Raw genomic sequence first — 22,526 nt, forward strand, 5'->3', positions numbered from 1 at the left:
CTAGCCTCACATACAATACATCATGGTTTCCTCCTCTAAAAAAAGGGGGGAAACTGCAGTTGCTCCATCTTTTTCTGGACTTATAAATGATATCTACCCATTGATTCTTGAAGAATATAACTTTTGCCTCGATTTTAGTTCAAGCGTCATTATCCCATCAGAACCCAAAATAAGCTTTACTCCAATTGTTTGTAACGTTAAACAAATTAAAATGTAAACAAAGCATGGTTAAAACTATAGCTATGGTGTGGTATCACTCAGCGTAAGAACCATTCTGAAATCCTTAAATGATCGACCTTGCACTTGAAATCAAACTCCATCACCCACTTAAGATGAATACATTTCAAGGATCAATATAAAAAATTGGGAATCTACATCGTGAAACATTCCAATGAGACAGTGTCCTCTGTTCTACAATGCACACGCCGTGGTACTACTATAATGGTGATTGAGATGAGTTGCGGTTCAAATCAATACAGGAGATTGTCCATTACATCTCCATGCTAAACCCGATCTCGGTTTTCAAATTGGTATGAGAGCTATTGGGATGATTATTTGAAAATGTAATAGACGTTGACGATGATTTGATACAGAATATGCATGGATGGTAGTCGGTCTCAAAAACTCCACTTCCTCATGGCTACATGTGGTCTGAGGAAGAGAGATGGTCAGATGGGCATTGCGGTTATACCTTGACCTGTAGCAGTCATCCCTCTGGTAGCTGCGTGGCCCAGGGTTCGATGGAAGAGGAAGAAGAAGAGGAAGAGGAAGAAGACAAAGGGGGGAAAAAGGGGGTCTTCATTAGACTTTCTACAGGCACCGGTCAGCTGATCTCCAACATACAGCAAACACTCACACAAGTATGATCAAACTGAACAGCACGCATACACACACACACACACACACACACACACACACACACACACACACACACAAGCCACCTGCCAAAATAAATCCTCTCGTCTAAAGCTCGCTAAAAGCGCTAAGTTACTCTCGGTCATGTGCAAGTGTAGTTTCGGGGACAGTCACGGCTGCCCTACACCACCTATCTGGTCGATCTACAGTGTCTTCAGAGAGAATTCACACCCCTTGACTTATTTCACATTTTGTTGTGTTACAGCCTGAATTTAAAATGGATTCCTTTGAGATGTTTGTTCTCTCACTAGCCTACACACAACACCCCATAATCTCAAAGTGGAATTCTGTTTTTCGAAATGTTTACAAATTCAATCAAAATAAAGCTGAATGGTCTTGAGTCAATAAGTATTTAACCACTTTGTAATGGCACGCCTAAATAAGTTCAGGAGTAATAATGTGCTTAACAAGTCACATTCGTTGCATGGACTCACTCTTTGTGCAATAATGGTGTATAACATGATTTTTGAATGACTACCTCGTATCTCAGTGTCCCACACGTAAGGTAAGGTTCATTATACTTTGGATGATGTATCAGTACACCCAGTCACCACAAAGATGTTCGTTCTTCCTAAATCAGTTGCTGAAGAGGAAGAATGGTGACTTTAAAACGGTTACAGAGTTTAAAAAAACTGAGGATGGATCGACAACATTGCAGTTACTCCACAATACTAACCTAACTCAGAGTGAAAAGAAGGAAGCCTGAACAGAATAAAACTATTCCAAAACATGCATCCTGTTTGAAACAAGGCACTAAAGTAAGCCAAATACTGCAACAAACAAACAAAAAAGTATCCTGAATACAAAGTCTTGTGTTGTATTGGATTTGCCCCAAACACATTACTGAGTACCACTTTCAATATTTTCAAGCATAGTGGTGGCTGCATCATGTTATGGTTATGCTTGTAATCATTAAGGACTGGGGAGTTTTTCAGGATAAAAAAAAAGAAAATGTAATGGAGCAAAGCACAGGCAAAATCCTAAAGGAAAACCTGGTTCAGTCTACTTTCCAACAGACATTGGGAGATGAATTCACCTTTCAGCAGGACAATAACCTAAAACACAAGGCCAAATCTACACTGGAGTTGCTTACCAAGAAGACAGTGAATGTGTGGCCAAGTTACAGTTTTGACTTAAAATCTACATGAAAATCTATGGCAAGACCTGAAAATGGTTGTCTAGCAATGATCAACAACCAATTTGATAGAGCTTGAAGAATTTTGAAAAGAAGAATGGGCAAATATTGCACAATCCAGGTGTGGAAAGCTCTTAGAGACGTACCCAGAAAGACACACAGCTGTAATCACTGCCAAAGGTACTTCTACAAAGTATTGACTCAGGGGTGTGAATACTTGTGTAAATAAGATATTTGGGGATTTTATTCTCAATCAATTTGCAAAAATGTCAACAACAAAAAATATTCAGTCATTATGAGCTATTGTGTGGAGATGGGTGAATGCAGGCTGTAACATGACGTGGAATAAGTCAAGGGGTAAGAATACTTTCTGAAGGCATTGTACCTAACATTTTCTGGGGTGAGGGTGGGGGGGGTTAGCATATACGTTAATAAGAAATGCTTATCCGCAAATTCCGATTTCAGGAAAGCTTGATGATTCCTCCATGTCAACCATTAACAGTTCTCAGTCTGCAAGCTCAGCATCATCTAAGTGGCTATAAATGATTTTGCCTACAGCTAATAGGGCAGTCAGAGTCACTGAACCCCAGTTAGGGACTAAAGCACCAGACACATGCACCATGGTCCTTATATTACAGTTGGCTATCCTGTATTGACAAGTGTAACTTACGGACTATTGCTGGTAGCAGACATACAATAGACTCAGTGAAAGGAACACGAGGCCCTACAATGTAGGCCTAAATCTAGATATCTAGCCTTGTTCTCTTGTCCTGCGGTATATTGCTCATGCCATGTGGTTCAAGGAAGGTTTGGAGGAAGTGAACTAATTACATTACGCACATAGTTCTATTCATGGAAATTGCTCAATCTTTCATGTATTCGTGGACAGAGGTTAGAGACCAAGCTCGTCTCTAGTGCACAGCAGAGTAGACACTGTGGTATCTATAGCTGTGGGCTACCGTTGAGAACACAACCACCAAAAGTGCCTTTTGTCCTTCTGGCAATACCATAAATCATTGTTGAATAAAGGCCCACTGACAGTTGAGAGACCTGGAGTCCCTGAGTTAGTAAGTAGCTAAAAACGAGCTATAACACCACGGACGCAATTATACGAAGCATTATGAACCCCATGATCATCACGTCCCTATGGTAAATGAACCGAGTGTGAAGATGAATGAAGTCCATGACATCAATCCTACGAGCCATGTTTAAAATGCTCCGGGGTGACTAGCTATGGCTCTATAGGGACGTGTGGGGGTTCAGCCTTCTGTTGCCATGGCGCCATCGTGCTGACCAAGGCCACAGCACCAGTTAAGTGGTGACCATATTGACCCATTAGCCCAGAACCCCCCCCCCCTTTCACTTATTCTGAGGTTGGCCTGTTGGCCGTGACTGGGAGAGAGCATGTTACTGCAGAGTGCCACTTATACAACGCCGTTATCGGATACAAAACCACAAGGGTTCTTAACTTACTGACCGCCGGCCGGGGCAATCTAAATACAGGAAGCTTACGTCCACGGTCTTTGTCATGACAACAGCCTAAAACTTCATGCTAACAGTAAGGATGCTGACAATCATGAACACAACAGCCACAACTCTAGGCCCGATACCTAATGCTACGGGGGGGGGGGGGGGGGGGGGGTTGGCTGTGTGACCTGAATAGAAAGTGTTCTGAAAAGCCTCAACAACAAGAACGGCGTCTGCAATCCATGATATTTCCTGCTTCTGTTCAGAAATTGCATGTTTTTACTATGAATGATTATGCCATTCTGGGTTCTGTTCTGGTATAATAATTCATAATAAAAACATGCAATTTCTGAACAGAAGCAGGAAATATCATGGATTGTTGAGAGTCCAGCAGCAGGGGAGCAGCAGAATCATCCTTAAATCCTGACAAGGGATTTCATTAAAAATGCATTAGGAAGGAAAGGCAGACGCCCTCAGAAGAACTGACCTTTGTCTGTAGAAATGAGCGAGAGAGAGCGAGAGAGAGCGAGAGAGAGCGAGAGAGAGCGAGAGAGAGCGAGAGAGAGCGAGAGCGAGACAACTATTTTAAAAGAAGCATTGGTTGATGTAGATGGTGATTACGTAAACTGAAAACTGGATGAAGAGAAGAGAGGAAAACGGAGGAAAAGCACATCATTTAGGGGGATACAAAGGCGCCCAGGGGTATATATGAAAAGTGAAGCAGGCAGCTGTGAAGCAAGAAGCGAAAACAAATGCATGTTGAGGTAGTTGTGACAAGAAGCTGGATGATGATTCGCGAAGAGGCAGAGGCCAAAAGAACCAATGAGCAAATTGCTTTTGAAGCCGCAAACAAGAGGCACAATCACAACCAGAGGTGGACTCAATTCCATGTCCTAATAATCTATTCATGATCAATTTATGATTCGTTTATGAAGTCTCTCAAGATTCATGAATCAATTCCTGAAACATTTCCTGAATGAACACTCATCAAAATGGAATTGAGCCCAACCCTGCAGCTCACCCAGCCCCCTATTAGAAATAAAGGGGTCGGAGGTCAGGAGCGGCCATACCCGAGAGGGCGCTCTTAGACACAGAGACCTCTGACACTGGTGCTGGAGGCTGTGATTTCAGTTCCGATGACAGCTCCAGCAAATCTTCTACGACAGACAGAGGCAAGATTATTTGTTTGTGAGAGAGGGAAAAAAATGAATAAAAAACGGGCATCACCTCAGGTTCGCGGGAACAAAAGAGCGGGCTAGCCTATATTTTGGAGGTAGGTGGTTGGTGAACATATTGAGGACGCAGCGAGGCAGTTTAAGAGGTATAGTGGAACATATTTTGGGGGGAAAAGAACAGCCCCCAGTCCCAGTGTGGCCTACAGGTCCAACTCAAAACACGATGTCTTGCTTTAGAAGCTGTTCATTTTGTTCTTCAGTAGTGTAGTTTAAGCTGTACAATAAGAGCGGTAGTAATGCTCTTCTGCTCCCTAAAGAGGAAGTATTCTACATGAAGACAAAATACTAAAGGAGAAAAATACCAGATTTGAGAACTTAAAGCAACATCCTTGATGGAATATCTCTTCCATTCTTTTCTAGATACACTCTGGCTATTTCATGTAATATTTAGGCCTCATATGGTCACTGGCAGACTGTCGCCTACAGTACAGTAATCACAACCTAAAAAGCTGGGACAGCTGGGGCATGTCATCCGATAGAACTGGGCAAAGCTCTGTACGTTATAGGGATATTGGGAGATTCAGGTGTACTCTACTGTACCTGCAGGCTTCCAGTCATTGCGCTAACAATAGCTAGCATTGGCTACCTCTAACTTCCTTCATACTGCACGCAGAGACACGCAAATGGCATCCACGAGTTCGTCGGACTCTTGGGACGTAGAACAATTGCCAGACTCTCGTCGTGTCCCTTGAAGAGCCTCTGTAGACGACACTCAAAACCAAAGCGTGTTTACATTACCAGTGTATGCGTCCGTCTCCCTGCTCTTGTGGCCTGTCAAGATTATCAGTCTCAATGTCAATCCTGTTCTCTGGAAGAGAGAGTTGGGTCTGTATAACACACTATAGAGTGTCTGTCTGAGAGGACCGACCCAAAACGCCTGGATTACAGTAAACACACGCACACACTGATGTCTGTTGGGTTATTTAACCATGCAATCTAAGGAAGGGTAATGCAGAGAACAATAACATCCTTTACTTCCGTCTGGATGCAACAGATCGCCACGGTCTGCTTTTTACTATTAAGGCCGACAAGAAACAGATTGACCAGATTCTAAGAAACCGTGACACTGTTTTCCCAAGAACGTGTATCTGATGCCCTCTTTTCCATAACCACCCTCTGCTGTCGGAATCTACAGTCCTGGTGACCTAGTCCATCACTGACCTTCCATGCCCCCAGGTCCCATGTGTGCGTCTGGCATCCCGTTAGGCTTCTTGACCTCCTGCTGGTTCTGGGGTTCTTTCAGTGTCATGTTGGCCAGGGCAGCCGAGGCCATGGTCTCCCCGGAGTTGAATTGCACGGTGGCGTGGCCGTCCAGGCTCGAGTTGAAGTCCTGATGCTGATCCATGGTGAAACGAGTTCAGGCTGGGAGGAGAGACAGACAGACAGAAGAAGAAAAAACATGGAGTTAATGCTCTACTTCGTTTTGATGCTATCCACATGAGACTACTTTGGCAGGTGGAAATAGATAACGGACTGAATTTGAATAATGCCTTGAGATATGAGATGGTGCCGTGTCACATTTTTCAGACCGCATGGAACCCGGACTGAACTGAGAGGATTCTAAGCATTGCTTTGTTGTTGGCTTACTTAAAAGGGGGTCAGAGGAGCAGAGGTGTGCAAGAACCAACCACAGTTGGTGGGATCTCAGTAACGGGCTACAATGGAAAAGGTTGAAGGTGACAGAGAAGTCATTGACGACGATTCCAAATCGACATCCAGCACACATGCTTCTTCCCCACAGACAGGGATATGGCTGCTGAGCTAAAGAAAGACCGATACCAGCACACTGTTGAAATCTACCCCAGTTTTATTGTGCAGTGTTTTTTCGTCCCAAAAGGTCTTAGTCACCAACCCAGACCCTTCGTACAAGAACAGCAACGGATTTGTCCACTCATCCCAGGCAGCCCGAGCCTGATCCCGGATCTGTTTGTGCTGCAGTCTTGCCAACTCCTATGGCCATTGTCACACCAACGGGCTGCAACGCTGCGATTTCCATGTCGCCCCCTCATAGGGAGCGATAGGGACAATCAGGACTTTTTCTTTGTCTTATAGAAGCTTTATGTAATCAAAAGGACTTTGCTAACGCAGACGGACGTGGTGCAACAACAGACTGGCGGGCTAGGGGAAGATGAAACTCCAGAAACATTTGCCTAGACTCTGACGCCCTTTCTCAGTGATCATGATTTGAAAGGACAGGCTAGGTTTCTTTGTTTCTTGAGGCTTTTGCTAGGTAGGCCCTAAAGATCCATCATTTCTAACGTGGTACCAAAGGACATGTCAACGCAATGTAGGCCTAACGTCTCAATGCAGCTTGACCTAGCCTGTTCTTCCCCCGCTTCAAGGCCCCGAGCAAAGCGGTCACCTCAATGGTGAGTGTAGAGAGACAACAACTAGGCTATTCGAACCTTTTGAGCTACTCTACAGACTCAAGGCAATCCTCCTCTTCCTCAACTAAGCTTAGATAATCGCGATTCGTCGTGATATTGAGCTACAAGTATGAGCTACTTCCCTGTAACGGATGTCATCATGTCAGGGACGGTGTGCTGTAATGTGAGCATGCTTCTATTTGTTATGAAGCGAGATGATGAAGTGGCCAAGTTAAACACTGGCCAACCATGAGCACTCCCTCTCCTGCTCTGGCAGAAACAGCAGCTGAAGGACGACACAACACACAAGGGCTCCTCCTCCTCCTGCAGAAACAAGCTGTGCACTGCAGCTCACAGAGACGACAAGATCAGATGCGCCAATCATAGGGTCATATCAATGCGAGGGGGGGGGGGGGGGGGGATTTCCTCCTGTCTTGTCAAAGGGGAAGAGAGAGTTCCTCTCAAAATACACACGGCAGCAGCTCAGTACGTGACAACCTGCCAGGCATATCCTGTTTCTGTTTCCTTACATCCAGCGGTTTGGCTGGTGTTGTTGTGGACGAGTTGTTGTGTTTCTTATTAAGCGGGTGGTGGCATTCTGTTGTGCTCGGGGTCATCTTGCGTGTGTATATTTTCTGGACTAACTTACAAGACTGTAGAACTGCGTCATTTAGCGATACTGCACAGACGACCGTTTTTCAGTTTTGCTGACAACACAAATCAGCACCTGCTTTGGACTCGGTGCCTAACAGTTCTTCCTAAGGCGTGCCAACCAGTCAAGGGCATAGCTTTCTATATTTGGCCATCTCTATAGACTCATTTACAGCAGTGAAACACCACTGTTCTGACAAAATATATATATTTTTTTTTTATAGGACCTCACTCTAAATAGACATAGACAGGTTGAGATCTGGCCACTGTGAGATCTGAGCACTTGGCAACTGTTAGCTAGCCTATGTCCTGGATAAATAGTTTAAGATATAAGTATTGGCAAAGTTAGTCTCAATGCCTAGTAGGAAAAATATATAATCAGGAGGGTCTAGTCCTCTGAACACACAGCATTTAACAATCAATGCCCGGACTGCAGTGATCTTTAGACATCATTTCATTTCTCCCAGCGACAGAGTCGGGGGATGGGCGTACTGGGCGAGGGAGAAGGGCTGAAACCATGTTCTGGCAAAGCCCACCCTGTAATTTGTATTGGCCTGCGACTGGTCTGGCAGCTGTGTTCTGATTCTCTTTGTGGGCTGATTGCTGGAGGGAGGGAGGGGGAGAGAGAGAAAGAGAGAGCGCGTGTGTGAGAGAGAGAGACAAAGAAGACTTACAAAGAGCATCACAGCCCGACGTGTACCAGAACCACAGACCTCCTTATGCACCGTCAATCCACTGCAGTTGGTCTACCTTAGGGCTCTAACAAAGAGGTACAGGGAAAGACATGCTAAATGCGAATAGGCTCACTCAGCTACTAAAGAGGAGGGCCCAGGGCCCCACTTATCGGCTTGTTGGAGAGGTACTCAGAAAGGAGGCAATTATCCAAAAAGCAGAGGGGAGGGAGAGAGGAGACCAAATTGGTGATATGATTTTTGATCTGAAATGCCAGATGTTAATCCTCTGTTGAGCGTCTCACAGGCGTTTACACCTAATCGTTGTCCCGTACTCACCCTCTAACAGGGCGGCAGGTAGACTAGTGGTTAGAGCGTTGGGCCAGTAACCCGAAAGGTTGCTAGATTGAATCCCCGAGCTGACAAGGTAAAAATCTGTCGTTCTGTCCCTGAACAAGGCAGTTAACCCACTGTTCCTAGGCCGTCATTGTAAATAAGAATTTGTTCGTAACTGACATGCCTAGTTAAATAAAATAATGCCAGGCCAACACACACACACTGTGAAAAGCAGGGCCAATCATCAATGGCTAGGATTTTCTACGCGCAACAGAATGAACACACGCTTGTCTCACATCATTAGCTGCACTGTGGTTTAAATTTGGGGGGGGGGGGAGATTCATCCCCATTTTCGTTTAAGGAACATGTCATCAATTTTCTCCATGATTAGCCTACACCCTGTTTATGTATTGTTGATTTGTTAGTCCGGATCATTTTTTCCCACCTGAGCATGTTAACCAATGTCTCTATGTGTCTAGGACATAGCTTAAAAGTGGTTAAATCTCGACTATCACCGACTATCACCTAAAAACTCCCCAGTACCCCATCCCATGTCTTCTCCCTCCCTGTCATCGCCTCTGTGGATCGTCTTTGTGTAACACTTAAAAAGGTGCAATATGCAGAAATCGCCTGTTTGCAAAAATTCAAACAAAAAAAAAAAAATCTAAAAAGTTTGCCCAATTTCATTTTATGTAACAAAATTCAAAAGGCACTCGCACATCTGAGTTCTTTTTTTTGCAGGTGCACACACGGTAACAGTTGAATAAAACAAGAACATAGAAGAAACCCGCACACCACTCTTGATAGTATCACTGTTTTTTCTCTGTTTATGTGTTTTCAGCTGGTGTACAAAATCAAAAGTAAAAGACGCAAAAATGAAACTTAGGAACGAGAAGCATAGAAATAGTGCATGTTGAACGGATCTATGCCTCTTAGACTTGTTTTCAATGAGAATTGCTGATCTATTTCTTTGTGAATTTGGTCAGGTTGCCCAAAAAGTGACATATTGCAGTTTTAAAAGGCGGGAGTGGGAGGAATAAAATGTCAGAAGGGGCTGAGTTGATTTGGAGCTCTGTCAGCCTGGAGAGCTACTCGCTGAATAGGACTTCTCTCTAACAAAACACACACCACTATATATCAGCCGACAGCCAGGGAAGGGGTGGTGGGTGGAGCTAGAGCAGCACTGCACTCAGAGAAAGCAAGGCAGCGTCCAAAGGAAGCCTCTCTCTCTTTCTCTCCTCTTTAATATTCATCAGCAGTCGCTGCAGCAAGCAGAGAGAATGAGAGAGAGGGGGGAAAGTCTGAGGGAAAGGAAGAGAAGGGAGAGAGAGAGAGAGAGAAAGAAAGAGGGAGGCATCAGAGACGATGCCAGCCCTTACCCCACTGCCTTGCCGTAAGAAAGGAATGAGAAGGCTAGAGGGAGAAAGTATTAGAGCAGCAGATAGAACACAGCAAGGACAAAGTACGCAGCGTGGGATTTAGCATAGCTCAACGATGGAGAGAAGAGAACTGGGAGAGAAGGAAAGCGTCTGAGGGAGGTGGAGGGGGCGGTAAAGGGCGAGGGGAGAAAAAAAGAAAAAAAAAGATGGGAATGGGAGTGACAGAAAAGACGACACAGAGGTCGACACTGACGGAGGAGAGAGAGAGAGAGAGAGAGAGACTGTTGTTGGGAGAAGGAAAGGGAAAAGCGAGAGGAGAGGTTAAAGGAGAGAGGGAAAGAGAGAGGAGAGGTTAAAGGAGAGAGGGAAAGAGAGAGGAGAGGTTAAAGGAGAGAGGGAAAGAGAGAGGAGAGGTTCAAGGGGAGAGGGAAAGAGAGAGAAGAGGTTAAAGGAGAGAGGGACAGAGAGAGGAGAGGTTAAAGGAGAGAGGGAAAGAGAGAGGAGAGGTTAAAGGAGAGAGGGAAAGAGAGAGGAGAGGTTGAAGGAGAGAGGGAAAGAGAGAGGAGAGCGAGAGCGAAAGAGAGAAGGGGGGAGAGGCGAAAGAGAGAGGAGAGCGAGAGAGGAGAGCGAAAGAGAGAGGGGGAGAGGCGAAAGGGAGGGAAGGATAAGGCAGGCGCGCCTGCAAAGCCTCTGGTCCTTGCGGAAAGAAAGCTGGCGCATGCTCATACAGGGGGACACACGCCCAGCCCAGTGCAGCGGCATGATACAGCAGAATCCAAAGGAGACTGAAGAAATGGAGGAACCATCCTCAGTCTTCTAATACTCAGCCTCATTCTAGCCTACATCCCCAATGTCAGATGGCAGATACAATGGTAAAATAGAGACATCTTAAAGATTAAATAGAGACATTTCTCCTCTGCTGTCATTTCCAATATATATATTTTTTAAATCTCAATTGCCTAGACCTTTTCCTCTCAGATTAGGCTAGACGCAGTCTTCAGTTTTCCACTTGAATCGGTTTCAGCATATCATGTATATCCATGTGAAATTAGGCTAGAGGGAAGTATGTGGGTGTTTTGAGCATAACACATATGAGAATATTTTGCTGTTTCTGGGGGGGGGGGGGGGGGGTCCATATGAGATGATCTTAATGATCCGATTGGGGTTTCATTAAGCTAAGTCCTTTCAAAACAAACCGTTTTCTCCCTTTACGTAACCCCAACCCACTACACTCTTGCAAGACTATTGTTGAACCCGATTAGCGAATACTGCATGAACTGTTGCCACAGACAGCGCTTGAAATAAGCGGCTCCAGGCCGGACTGCGTTGAAAGTAGAGTCCTTTCCACTTCCTCAACAGTCCCTTTCTCCTCTGCGTGACAACAGAGTGAAGCAGAACGTGTCGACTAAGAGAAGTCCACCTGACTGTTGTGTAACTGTAGGCCGAGGTGTCATCCGATGTCTGCAGCCGGACCACAGGACACAGTCAGACAACATTTTAAAGAGGAAACGGGAGAGAGGGAAAACGGTTGTAGTCTGCGGCCCGGAGTGTTCGCTGCCCATCCATGCAGATCCACATAATGTCTCAAATGGGACCCTATTCCCTATATAGTGCACTATTCTTGACCAGGGCCCAAAGTCGTGCCTGTAGGGAATATGGTGCCATTTGGGACATTATGTGGATCTGCATGGAACGTTTGACAAAAACAGCCAGTTCAGTCTAATACCTATGAGAAAGACAGGAGAGTCAGAAGAATGGGTGGAGCCTCGTGTGGGGACAGGGATGGATTTCAGAAAGAAACAGGAAGTCAAGCTGCTACAATGGAACAGTGGGGTGTTTCTTTCGGATGTGGTGAACTGGGGGTTTCCTGCTTTCACTGTCCCAGAAAAGACCAGAAACAAGATCCCAGAAAGGCTACAGCCCAACGCATCCACCTTGCCCTCTCCCGGGGTCCTCCTTCGGAGTGTCCCGCTCTTAACATTGTCACTGTTGTGGCTCCAGCCAGGGCTATCTTGTACTGTAGCTGTGACGTGACTCAGCACTGGAAGGCTGCCCTCCTGGGATCGTCGAGAGGGTGAAGCTGCTAGGCTAAGGTTGAAACGGACCGGTTACATGTAAAACAGGACTGTTCTGAAATTACCCCACAGCGCTACACAGTTTAGTTCACAAAAGCCTTGCATTGATTTCTCCCCAAAGAGGAAACCACAGCCTAATCTTCTCTGTAATTACAAGAAAGAAGGTCAAGTTTAAACAAGGTTTCCGGTGATCGGACCAAAATCCCCCAACCGTGGCTCTATTTTCAGATGCCCATTTGAAAATGTTGATGCCATTTGTGCAACTCTGGCAGGCATTATCCTGACTCGACGAGAAGCCGTTATCGTTTGGGGATAATGAGGACGGTGGACCCAGACCCAACGGGGAAATACTGGGCAAAACTGGTTGAAATGACATCATAGTGACATAATCTCAATCCATTTCGGCCTGTAATGGTTAAAGCTTTGATCCCTTATTGATGTCACTTGTTAAATCCACTTCAAAAATCAGTGTAGATGAAGGGGAAGAGACGGCTTAAAAATCCTTCTTTAACCTTTGAGACAATTGAGACATGAATTTTGCCCTCAGAACAGCCTCAATTCTTCAGGGCATGGACTCTACAAGGTGTTGAAAGCCTTCCACGGGGATACTGGCCAATGTTGACTCCAATGCTTCCCACAGTTGTGTCAAGTTGGCTGAATGTCCTTTGGGTGGTGGACCATTCTTGACCCCCCCCCCCCATGGAAACTGTTGAGCATGAAAAACCCAGCAGCGTTGCAGTTCTTGACACAAACCAGTGCGCCTGGCACCTACTACCCTAACCCGTTCAAAGGCACTTAAATATTTTGTCTTGCCCATTCATCCTCTGCATGGCACACATACACAATCCATGTCTCAATGGTCAAGGCTTAGGAATCCTTTAATCCATCTCCTCCCCTTCATCTACACTGATTGAAGTGGATTTAACAAGTGACATGAATAATAGCTTTCACCTGGTCAGTCTGTCATGGAAAGCAGCTGTCCTTAATGTTTTGTGCACTCAGTGTACATGCCTAGAATGATGCTTTGTTAACGTCAGTATTGCCTTGTACCTTAAGCCTTAGATGTGAAGCCATTCATTTTACAAAGTTATAAAAAAATACTTGCTTTGATATTCGCTCCTCATGACCAGTCTTTGATCTTAGTCAGCTAAACACATAATACTTGACTGCACATGGTTTAACTACTAATAGGCTAATTGCTTGGTCTTATTATGAGTCGCATGTGAGGTAAATATAATATGCATATATCAAATATTACCCCACTATTTGCTGTTATACCTTGTCCATAGACTGCTTGCAGGGTAAGGAAACCAATGTGTAATTTTTGGTGGACTACCCCTTTAACTTAGGGCTAGGCAACAGACCTGCTACGTAGGGTCGGTAGGCCTAAAAATACCCCATGAACTCAGAGCTACTGACCCTACACAGAGTGCCCACCATCCATCACAATACTAATTTAATCACAGTATTATTTTCAAAGATTCAGGAGGGGACGATGACATGCAAACCCAAAAGTAGGTTAGGTCTTGCGTCTTCAACAAGGGACAGTGTCTTAATCTGTGAGCCCTCGTGTTCTCCACTGTGGTGACAGAAGCCAAAGAGGGTATTTATTTATGAGCAGTGCTGAGAGGAGAGGACATTCCATTCATGCTGATCACGTCCCCACCAGCTGACTGACTGACATGGTTTCTCAACATTCATCCCCACTACTAGGCCTGGCTCTATACACTCCCTCAGCTCAGGGGGTCAGGGAGAAGACATTGTCAGTAATCACTACATGTCCTCTAGGACACACCTTAACCCCCCCCCCCCCCCCCTTCAGATCTCCAGCGGTTCAGTCAGGGCATGCAGGGCCCCAACGTTGACTTCACTACAAACACTCTCGGATGCCAGGAACAAGCTAAACGAAGTAGATCCTGGTAGTGTGAACAACGGAAGTGGGAAAGCTTCCACAGATATCTTCCGAGGCACTCAAGTGTTGAAAGTACAAATGGCGTAGTTCATTCCGGCTCGGCAATTTCATTGCAAGATTAAAAAGACGCACCATCCTCTGATGCCACATTGAGGGTAAAGCAGTGCTCTTCTTCCCAGTGTTCAGGTCAGTGAAGTGCACCAGTCCTTCTTGCGGCAAAGCACCCCAACAACATGATGCTGCCACCCCCGTGCTTCACGGTTGACGATGGTCATTATGGCCAAACAGTTCTATTTTTGTTTCATCAGAAGAGAGGACATTTCTCCAAAGAGTATGATCTTTGTCCCAATGTGCAGTTGCAAACCATTGTCTGGCTTTTTTCTATGGCGGTTTTGGAGCAGTGGCTTCTTCCTTGCTGAGCGGCCTTTCAGGTTGTCAATATAGGACTCGTTTTTACTGTGGATATACAGAATACAGAAGTCGGAAGTTTACATACGCCTTAGCCAAATACATTGAAACTCTGTATTTCACAATTCCTGACATTTAATCCTAGTAAAAATTATCTGTCTTAGGTCAGTTAGGATCACCACGTTATTTTAAGAATGTGAAATGTCAGACTAATAGTAGAGAGAATTATTTGTTTCAGCTTTTACAGTGCCTTGCGGAAGTATTCGGCCCCCTTGAACTTTGCGACCTTTTGCCACATTTCAGGCTTTAAACATAAAGATATAAAACTGTATTTTTTTGTGAAGAATCAACAACAAGTGGGACACAATCATGAAGTGGAACGACATTTATTGGATATTTCAAACTTTTTTAACAAATCAAAAACTGAAAAATTGGGCGTGCAAAATTATTCAGCCCCCTTAAGTTAATACTTTGTAGCGCCACCTTTTGCTGCGATTACAGCTGTAAGTCGCTTGGGGTATGTCTCTATCAGTTTTGCACATCGAGAGACTGACATTTTTTCCCAATCCTCCTTGCAAAACAGCTCGAGCTCAGTGAGGTTGGATGGAGAGCATTTGTGAACAGCAGTTTTCAGTTCTTTCCACAGATTCTCGATTGGATTCAGGTCTGGACTTTGACTTGGCCATTCTAACACCTGGATATGTTTATTTTTATATCATCTTCCCTGTCCCTGCTGAAGAAAAGCAGGCCCAAACCATGATACTGCCACCACCATGTTTGACAGTGGGGATGGTGTGTTCAGGGTGATGAGCTGTGTTGCTTTTACGCCAAACATAACGTTTTGCATTGTTGCCAAAAAGTTCAATTTTGGTTTCATCTGACCAGAGCACCTTCTTCCACATGTTTGGTGTGTCTCCCAGGTGGCTTGTGGCAAACTTTAAACGACACTTTTTATGGATATCTTTAAGAAATGGCTTTCTTCTTGCCACTCTTCCATAAAGGCCAGATTTGTGCAATATATGACTGATTGTTGTCCTATGGACAGAGTCTCCCACCTCAGCTGTAGATCTCTGCAGTTCATCCAGAGTGATCATGGGCCTCTTGGCTGCATCTCTGATCAGTCTTCTCCTTGTATGAGCTGAAAGTTTAGAGGGACGGCCAGGTCTTGGTAGATTTGCAGTGGTCTGATACTCCTTCCATTTCAATAGTATCGCTTGCACAGTGCTCCTTGGGATGTTTAAAGCTTGGGAAATATTTTTGTATCCAAATCCGGCTTTAAACTTCTTCACAACAGTATCTCGGACCTGCCTGGTGTGTTCCTTGTTCTTCATGATGCTCTCTGCGCTTTTAACGGACCTCTGAGACTATCACAGTGCAGGTGCATTTATACGGAGACTTGATTACACACAGGTGGATTGTATTTATCATCATTAGTCATTTGGGTCAACATTGGATCATTCAGAGATCCTCACTGAACTTCTGGAGAGAGTTTGCTGCACTGAAAGTAAAGGGGCTGAATAATTTAGCAAATTTCTATAGAATTAAGGTCAGGTATTTGGCATGGCCACTCCAATACCTTGACTTTGTTGTCATTAAGCCATTTTGCCACAACTTTGGAAGTATGCTAGGTGTCATTGCCCATTTGGAAGACACATTTGCGGCCAAGCTTTAACTTCCTGACTGATGTCTTGAGATGTTGCTTCAATATATACACACAATTTTCTTTCCTCATGATGCTATCTATTTTGTGAAGTGCACCAGTTCCTCCTGCAGCAAAGCACCCCCACAACATGATGCTGCCACCCCCGTGCTTCACAGTTGGGATGGTGTTCTTTGGCTTGCAAGCCTCCCCCTTTAACCTTCAAACATAACAATGGTCATTATGGCCAAACAGTTCTATTTTTGTCAGACCAGAGGACATTTCTCCAAAAAGTACGATCTTTGTCCCCATGTGCAGTTGCAAACCATAGTCAGGCTATTTTATGGCAGTTTTGGAGCAGTGACTTCTTCCTTGCTGAGCAGCCTTTACAGTTATGTCAATATAGGACTCATTTTACTGTGGATATAGATACTTTTAGAACTGTTTCCTCTAACATCTTCACAAGGTCCTTTGCTGACAATTTTGCCTTAGCTGATTTCTTTTGATTTTCCCATGATGTCAAGCAAAGAGGCACTGAGTTTGAATGTAGGTCTTGAAATACATCCAAAGGTACACCTCCAATTGACTCAAATTATATCAATTAGCCTATCAGAAGCTTCTAAAGCCATGACATCATTTTCAGGAATTTTCCAAGCTGTTTAAAAAGGCACAGTCAACTCAATTCCCACTGGAATTGTGATACAGTGAATTACACTTAGTGACGCCAACCTAAGTGTCTATAAACTTCAACTGTAAATAAACGGATGGCTCCAGCGAGTCCATTGATATTCATAGACTCAAAGTGAACCGTCTATTTCAAGGTAGTCATCACCCCCGTCACCAAAATATAGCAGCCAAGATGCCCTGGACACACTCTACCGTTAGGTCTAGGACACCCTCACAATGCAAGAGTCTCTAACCACTCCCCAGCGGGCAAAGCTGGTTGTAACTGCGGCATTATAACGTCACTGTAATGATACCATTGTAGCCAGTTTTGCCCGCTGGGTCTGAATCTTCTACTCAGCATGTTAACCAATAAACACACAGTGACATGTCTGCACGTTTAAGCCCAGGCTAAATCATAATTAGTTGGCCAGTCTGCGACAGGCGTGGAGTCTGTTACAGATAAATCACTTGTAGAACAAGCAGACTCTCCGTTACACAGTCAACATGTCTCTGGGTCTTGGGCTGGTAAGAAACACTGTTACCGTGCTGCAAACAGAGCAGGGCTGCATGATGCTGTTAATACATCCGACTTAAGGCTGAGAGTAACCATGAATCGGCTCAAATTAGCTCGTACGAGTAAGATCATAGAGTTGTTTATGTTTATAGTTGAGGCTTTGGCTAGTGGGTTATGGGGATGTGTGCGCGTGTGATCTGTAGGTGTTCGTCTTTACTGACAGAGGGTCACCCACTCCATGAGTCCTGCCCGCCCACTCCACAGTTGGCTGCCTCGGTCAGTGGGTATGACCTAATTTCCACAGTCGGTCCCCGCTATTAGGAATGGATGGGATAAAAGCAGGGCTTCACCACGCTCTCGCTCCCTTTTCTCCCCCTCTCGGTCTCTAAAGGCATCCATGTGGACCATGAACATTGGTCTCATACAGCAGGCGTGTCGGTGGAAGCAGGGAAAGCACCGGTTGCCTCAGAGGCCTGGCCAGGGCAGAGCAGGCTATCTATAGGCAGCTATCTATAGGCAGCTCTCTACAGCGCGGTGCTCTGTGCAGCATGACGCGAGATGAGCGAGAAAGAGCGAGCGAGAGAGAGAGAGAAGGGGGGAAGTGAGAGAGAGAGAGAGAGAGAGAGAGAAAGAGAGAGAGAGAGAGGGGGAAGTGAGAGAGAGAGAGCTGGTGCTGCCGGCTTCCTCTGGAAACCTCAGTATCTGTTGGAAACAGATGTCAAAGACACTCTCCGAGGACCAGTGCAAATGGACCTACAAACCTCTCATGCGTGCAGCATTAGGCTACCACTCCTCTTGAGGACCAGCCAGTCTCAAGGTTAAAAAAATACATGAGAAACATTGACTGTGTTCCTGCCCAGTGCTGAATCAGGACCCATGGGTGTGTTAGGTCCTACTGTTAAGATGTTAATCTCCTCAATACACAAACATGACGAGTGGTGGTGGAGAATGAATACCGTCGAGTAACATTAGGCCTAGTTCAGTATTTTTCACTCAAAACAACTAAGAGGAAATAGGATAGGCAGCCTAACATCCCTACAGGCAGAGTCTAACCACCACTCAAAGAATCAGCATGACAATGAGCCCAAGATAATCCCAGATTAGTACAGAGCCAGCCAAACCAAAGGAAGTTCATCTGGGCTCTGTCCGTCTCCTCAGTGCTGTGGCTCAGTGACCTTGCTACCTGCACCACCCTTACACCACAGCATACTACAGTACAGTGGAGGCTGCTGAGGGGAGGACGGCTCATTACAATGGCTGGAATGGAGCGAATGGAATGCGGTTGACACCATTCCACTTATTCCGCAGCGGTCATTACAATGAGCCTGTCCTCCCAAATGAAGGTGCCACCAACCTCCTGTGCAACAGTAGAGTATAAGTGTCCTTGAGATCTGACAGAGAGCCAGGACCAGACTTAGCATTTGTTCTGGAGATCTCCTACCTGCATGAGGTATAAGGGAATTCCGGACAGAAGAATTCATTAATTAGGCTAAAAGGTATCCTCAAGTATTCCAGTCAATATCATTGATAGGTTTTCATATTCCACATTAAATGCGGGCCCAAAATGCACGTAGCCTATTCTTTCTCAAACATTAGGTGAATCCAATGACTGCATGAATAAGGGCGGACCCTGCTTTTCCAGTTTGTTTATAGCTAGCACCTTAAAGTAATTCTGTATTTATATGCCAAGTTGTCAGAGGCTCGCGGCGCAGAGAATCAGCGAGAGTGGCCCTCAAAGAATGCCTGGCATTCACCCCGTATCCTGTACTGCGAATGTCCCAGAGGAAAAATAGCAGCAACGTGGAATACTAATCCTATACATCATATAACAGAGTGCAAGAGAGAGAGCGCAAGGGCGCAGACCACTTTATCGTGCAATCAAATGCAACCAACAGAGATTACGCTAGTAAGAGTTGTCAACCATGACATACTTGGTAACACTGGTCATCCAATGTCCTTTAAGAATAATGGACGCTCATGTTACGTTAACAAGCCATGTCCTGTTCATCTGGCCAGCTGTTGAGTGTGAGAGACATCTGCTGGCATGGACTGCTGATGACCGCACAGAGGCATGTGTACAGCTGCTTGTGGCAGGGCAGACAGAGATCCCAAATGGCGCCCTATTCCCTACAGCTGGGCTCCAGCAGCAGCGTACGCTAGGCTATGCTAATGTACTCAGCATGGGTCTCCAAGAGAACTCTTTGATTCATAGTGAACCCCGAAGTGCAGAAAGTAAGGAGTGCTTTGGCTAAATATTGGACCAATGGCAATTAGTGTTGGCTAGGATCTCTTTTTCGTCATCCAATCACAATGAGGCACTCTAGTTTTGTGCATCTTGTTTATAATGAGTTAGGTGACTGCCAATTTAGTTTAGTCTTTAACTTAACTTGAAAATGAATCCTAAAAGCACTGTTACTGGGGCTATGTTGTAGAACTAGTCTTAACTGAATTATGGTCCCTGCCTCTGATCCCATTCAGTGAGGTCAAAACGGATGAGTGCAGATGTAAATTCCCTGCAGAGAACACAGAACAACAAATTACCTCCATAAATTAGGGGCATAATTGAATCATAGTATGTCGTATGAATATCATACTACACTGCAGTAGCATGTAGTCTTCAGACCAGCTCATCCAATTAGGCTTTAGATATGTTTTACAGAGCTCCCTAATTGGGCAGTCCAATCAAATTATGCATGGAATATTTGAAAACTAAACGTTTGTCAGACAGCAGAGGGCCATTTGTCACCATTTTTTTGTACCAACAAAAACCTTAAAAGTATGGCTAGGAATAAGCCATTTTCCTAATTTTCTTAAATTAGGCTATATCCCAATACAATGATAATGGAAATTAGGTCTAGTTCTCGAAGAGCTCCTCAAACAGGACAATAAGTCATTTCTACAGATGTCCAATGTATGAGATCAGGGAAGAACAATTCTTACAGCATTCTCCGGGATACGTTTAACAAGATGGGCGTGGAGGAGGAATTGGATAGGAGAGAAAAAAGCCTTTGTCCCTCCTTCGATATTCCTTTGCAATAGACTTTGTCTATGATTTTTGACCTCGAGCAAAAATAGTCGAGGGATAATGGAGAGTGTTGATTCATCTAACAAATTGTACAGACCTACCGGCAAGTAGCGAAACCATGCATGCTCATCTCTCACTGCAACTCACAGCACAAGAGCAATGACAAATTGCGGAGGGCAGAGCGAGAAAGAGGTGTGTCCGCAACAGAAAAAGCACCGACAAAAACGCCATCATCTTATGGCCCAATTTGACAAGAATAGACCTCAATATGAAAATTACAAGGGTGCTGAATAATATCGAAATAGTATGAACAACAGTTAATCGATTCTACAGTGAATCGATTTGTTTCAGACAAAGCACCACATGGCAAGGGCTCGCGGAATGCTTCTCCTCACAAATTAGATTGGACTTAGAGGCAAGATGAAGACGTCTACATTTCCTAACAAAATGGCTTTAAAAAAAATACCCGGCCTACTACTTGATTACAAAGTTGAAATGGCAGTAATTGGGATCGCATGCATCCCTGAAAAGGGAGGTGTGGCAGACCAAACCATTACAAAGCATTCCTGAAATATGAATAATTAACAGTTAGCTAATTAGGTAATAAGCAGGTGAAATAACATTAATTTGACAGTCTACTTTTGGTTGTCTATAGTGGACAACAAGTAACTACAGTCAGGCAAGCTACTGACAATAAGTGGCCTGATGATAAGGTGTAGTCACCAGCCAACATCAGCACCATTGTCCGCGGAAAGCACCGCTGCGAAAATCCAATTTCATAGGATCCAGATGCACAAAAATCGAACTGACACACAAGTGTTGATGTAGCTATAAAACGTTTGCTACGGTCTGGTCTGTACATGGATCAAAGCAGAAATACTATATCAGGCAAAAACCTATCCTGTAAGGAACACTGTGTGATTTCTTCTTTCAGATCTCAAGCAAGACACGCTATCCAAAGTAAAGACAGGCCTCAAGTAGGCGAAATAGAAGGGCACTACTATCTTAAAAATCGTAGCTAAAATCTGTGGCCATAATGATTGGCTAAATAGATAGTTAACGCTAAGCTAATTACTTTGATAGCTCATTTGTAGCTTGCTAACTAAATTACACCCATTGGCTACATTCATTAGCTAGCTTAGCATCAGTTCACACATCATGACAGCTGTCATATCTCAATAATTAAAGTTAAAAGTCTAAATATATAACAAACTACAAAGTGCATATTTATGGACAAATCAATTGAGCTACTTTCGATCCAATTGTCCACATGGCTTGTTTGGGGCTCGTGCCTGTTGTGATGAAGCAGCTAGCGAAAGCAAGACAGTACCCAGGCCCAACTTCTCCTCACACCCAGACCTAGGCAACGGAAAAAAAGATTCGCTCGGTGCCTCAAAGCTAAATGACAAGCATGAATGGCGCTTTTGTTTTGCCCCGGAAAAAAAACGGAAACTGCTCGAATTCTTAATCAATCCGAAGACACCTAGGAGAAATGTCTTGCAGAATGTACTGGGTTTGCTATAAATAGATAAGGCGTCTTTCTCTCTTACCTGTGTGGCAGACAGTTATTGTCTCTCCAGCTGCAGTCACTCAGTGGCCACCCGACAGAGAAGAGTAGTTGTCGCTAGGCGGCCTGAAGGGGAGGAGGGCGCCAGAGTACAGACAGCGATTGTTCTGAAATTTCTTCCTGAGCGTTCTGCACTAGAATGCATGAAGTTAAAGGGGTTTGTGTGTAGGCCTACACTGATCTCAGCGGAGGCTGGTAGGAGGACCTATAGGAGGACGGGCTCATTGTAATGGCTCGAATGGAATTCATGGAACGGAGTCAAACATGTGGTTTCCATATGTTTGATGTGTTTGACCCCTTTCCATTTATTCAATTCCAACCATTACAACGAGCCTGTCCTCCTACAGCTCCTCCCACCAGCCTCCTCTGTTGATAAAATGGTGTTAGATGATGATATTAAAAATAGCTTAGCTGATATGAACAAATTGCAGGGCTTCTACAATGCTAACCCAAACGAATGGCACAATGGGAGACCTACCTTGTTAAATAGCCTTCTGCCCTATGTAATAGGTGACAGGACACAATTTTTACCAATGACCTTTTGTTATTTTCTCACGTTAAAACA

At 44.7% G+C, this 22,526-nt stretch overlaps 1 protein-coding gene across 30 annotated transcripts in view; it reads right to left on the bottom strand.

Moving 5' to 3' along the window:
- Nucleotides 1-22,221, bottom strand: part of maptb (microtubule-associated protein tau b) — a 41,659-nt gene extending 19,438 nt beyond the window's left edge. For 12 of the 30 annotated variants that reach the window (XM_090193116.1, XM_090193112.1, XM_090193114.1 and 9 more), the window contains exons 1-4: nt 21,945-22,139; nt 5,914-6,114; nt 4,588-4,674; nt 692-721 (exon numbers count right to left, since the gene is read on the bottom strand). In XM_090193116.1, coding sequence (XP_090049242.1) covers nt 692-721; nt 4,588-4,674; nt 5,914-6,097 — 301 coding nt within the window. In that variant the 5' untranslated portion in view covers nt 6,098-6,114; nt 21,945-22,139. Of the gene's footprint in view, nt 1-691; nt 722-4,587; nt 4,675-5,913; nt 6,115-21,944 lie in introns of all 30 variants that reach the window. The other 18 variants (XM_090193115.1, XM_090193110.1, XM_090193107.1 and 15 more) reach the window with 4 other exon arrangements.
- Nucleotides 22,222-22,526: the final 305 nt, after the last annotated feature.

Source organism: Oncorhynchus mykiss, chromosome 12 (assembly GCF_057628025.1).
Source record: "Oncorhynchus mykiss isolate SJ-2025 chromosome 12, ASM5762802v1, whole genome shotgun sequence".
In the NCBI taxonomy this organism is placed as follows: domain Eukaryota; kingdom Metazoa; phylum Chordata; class Actinopteri; order Salmoniformes; family Salmonidae; genus Oncorhynchus; species Oncorhynchus mykiss.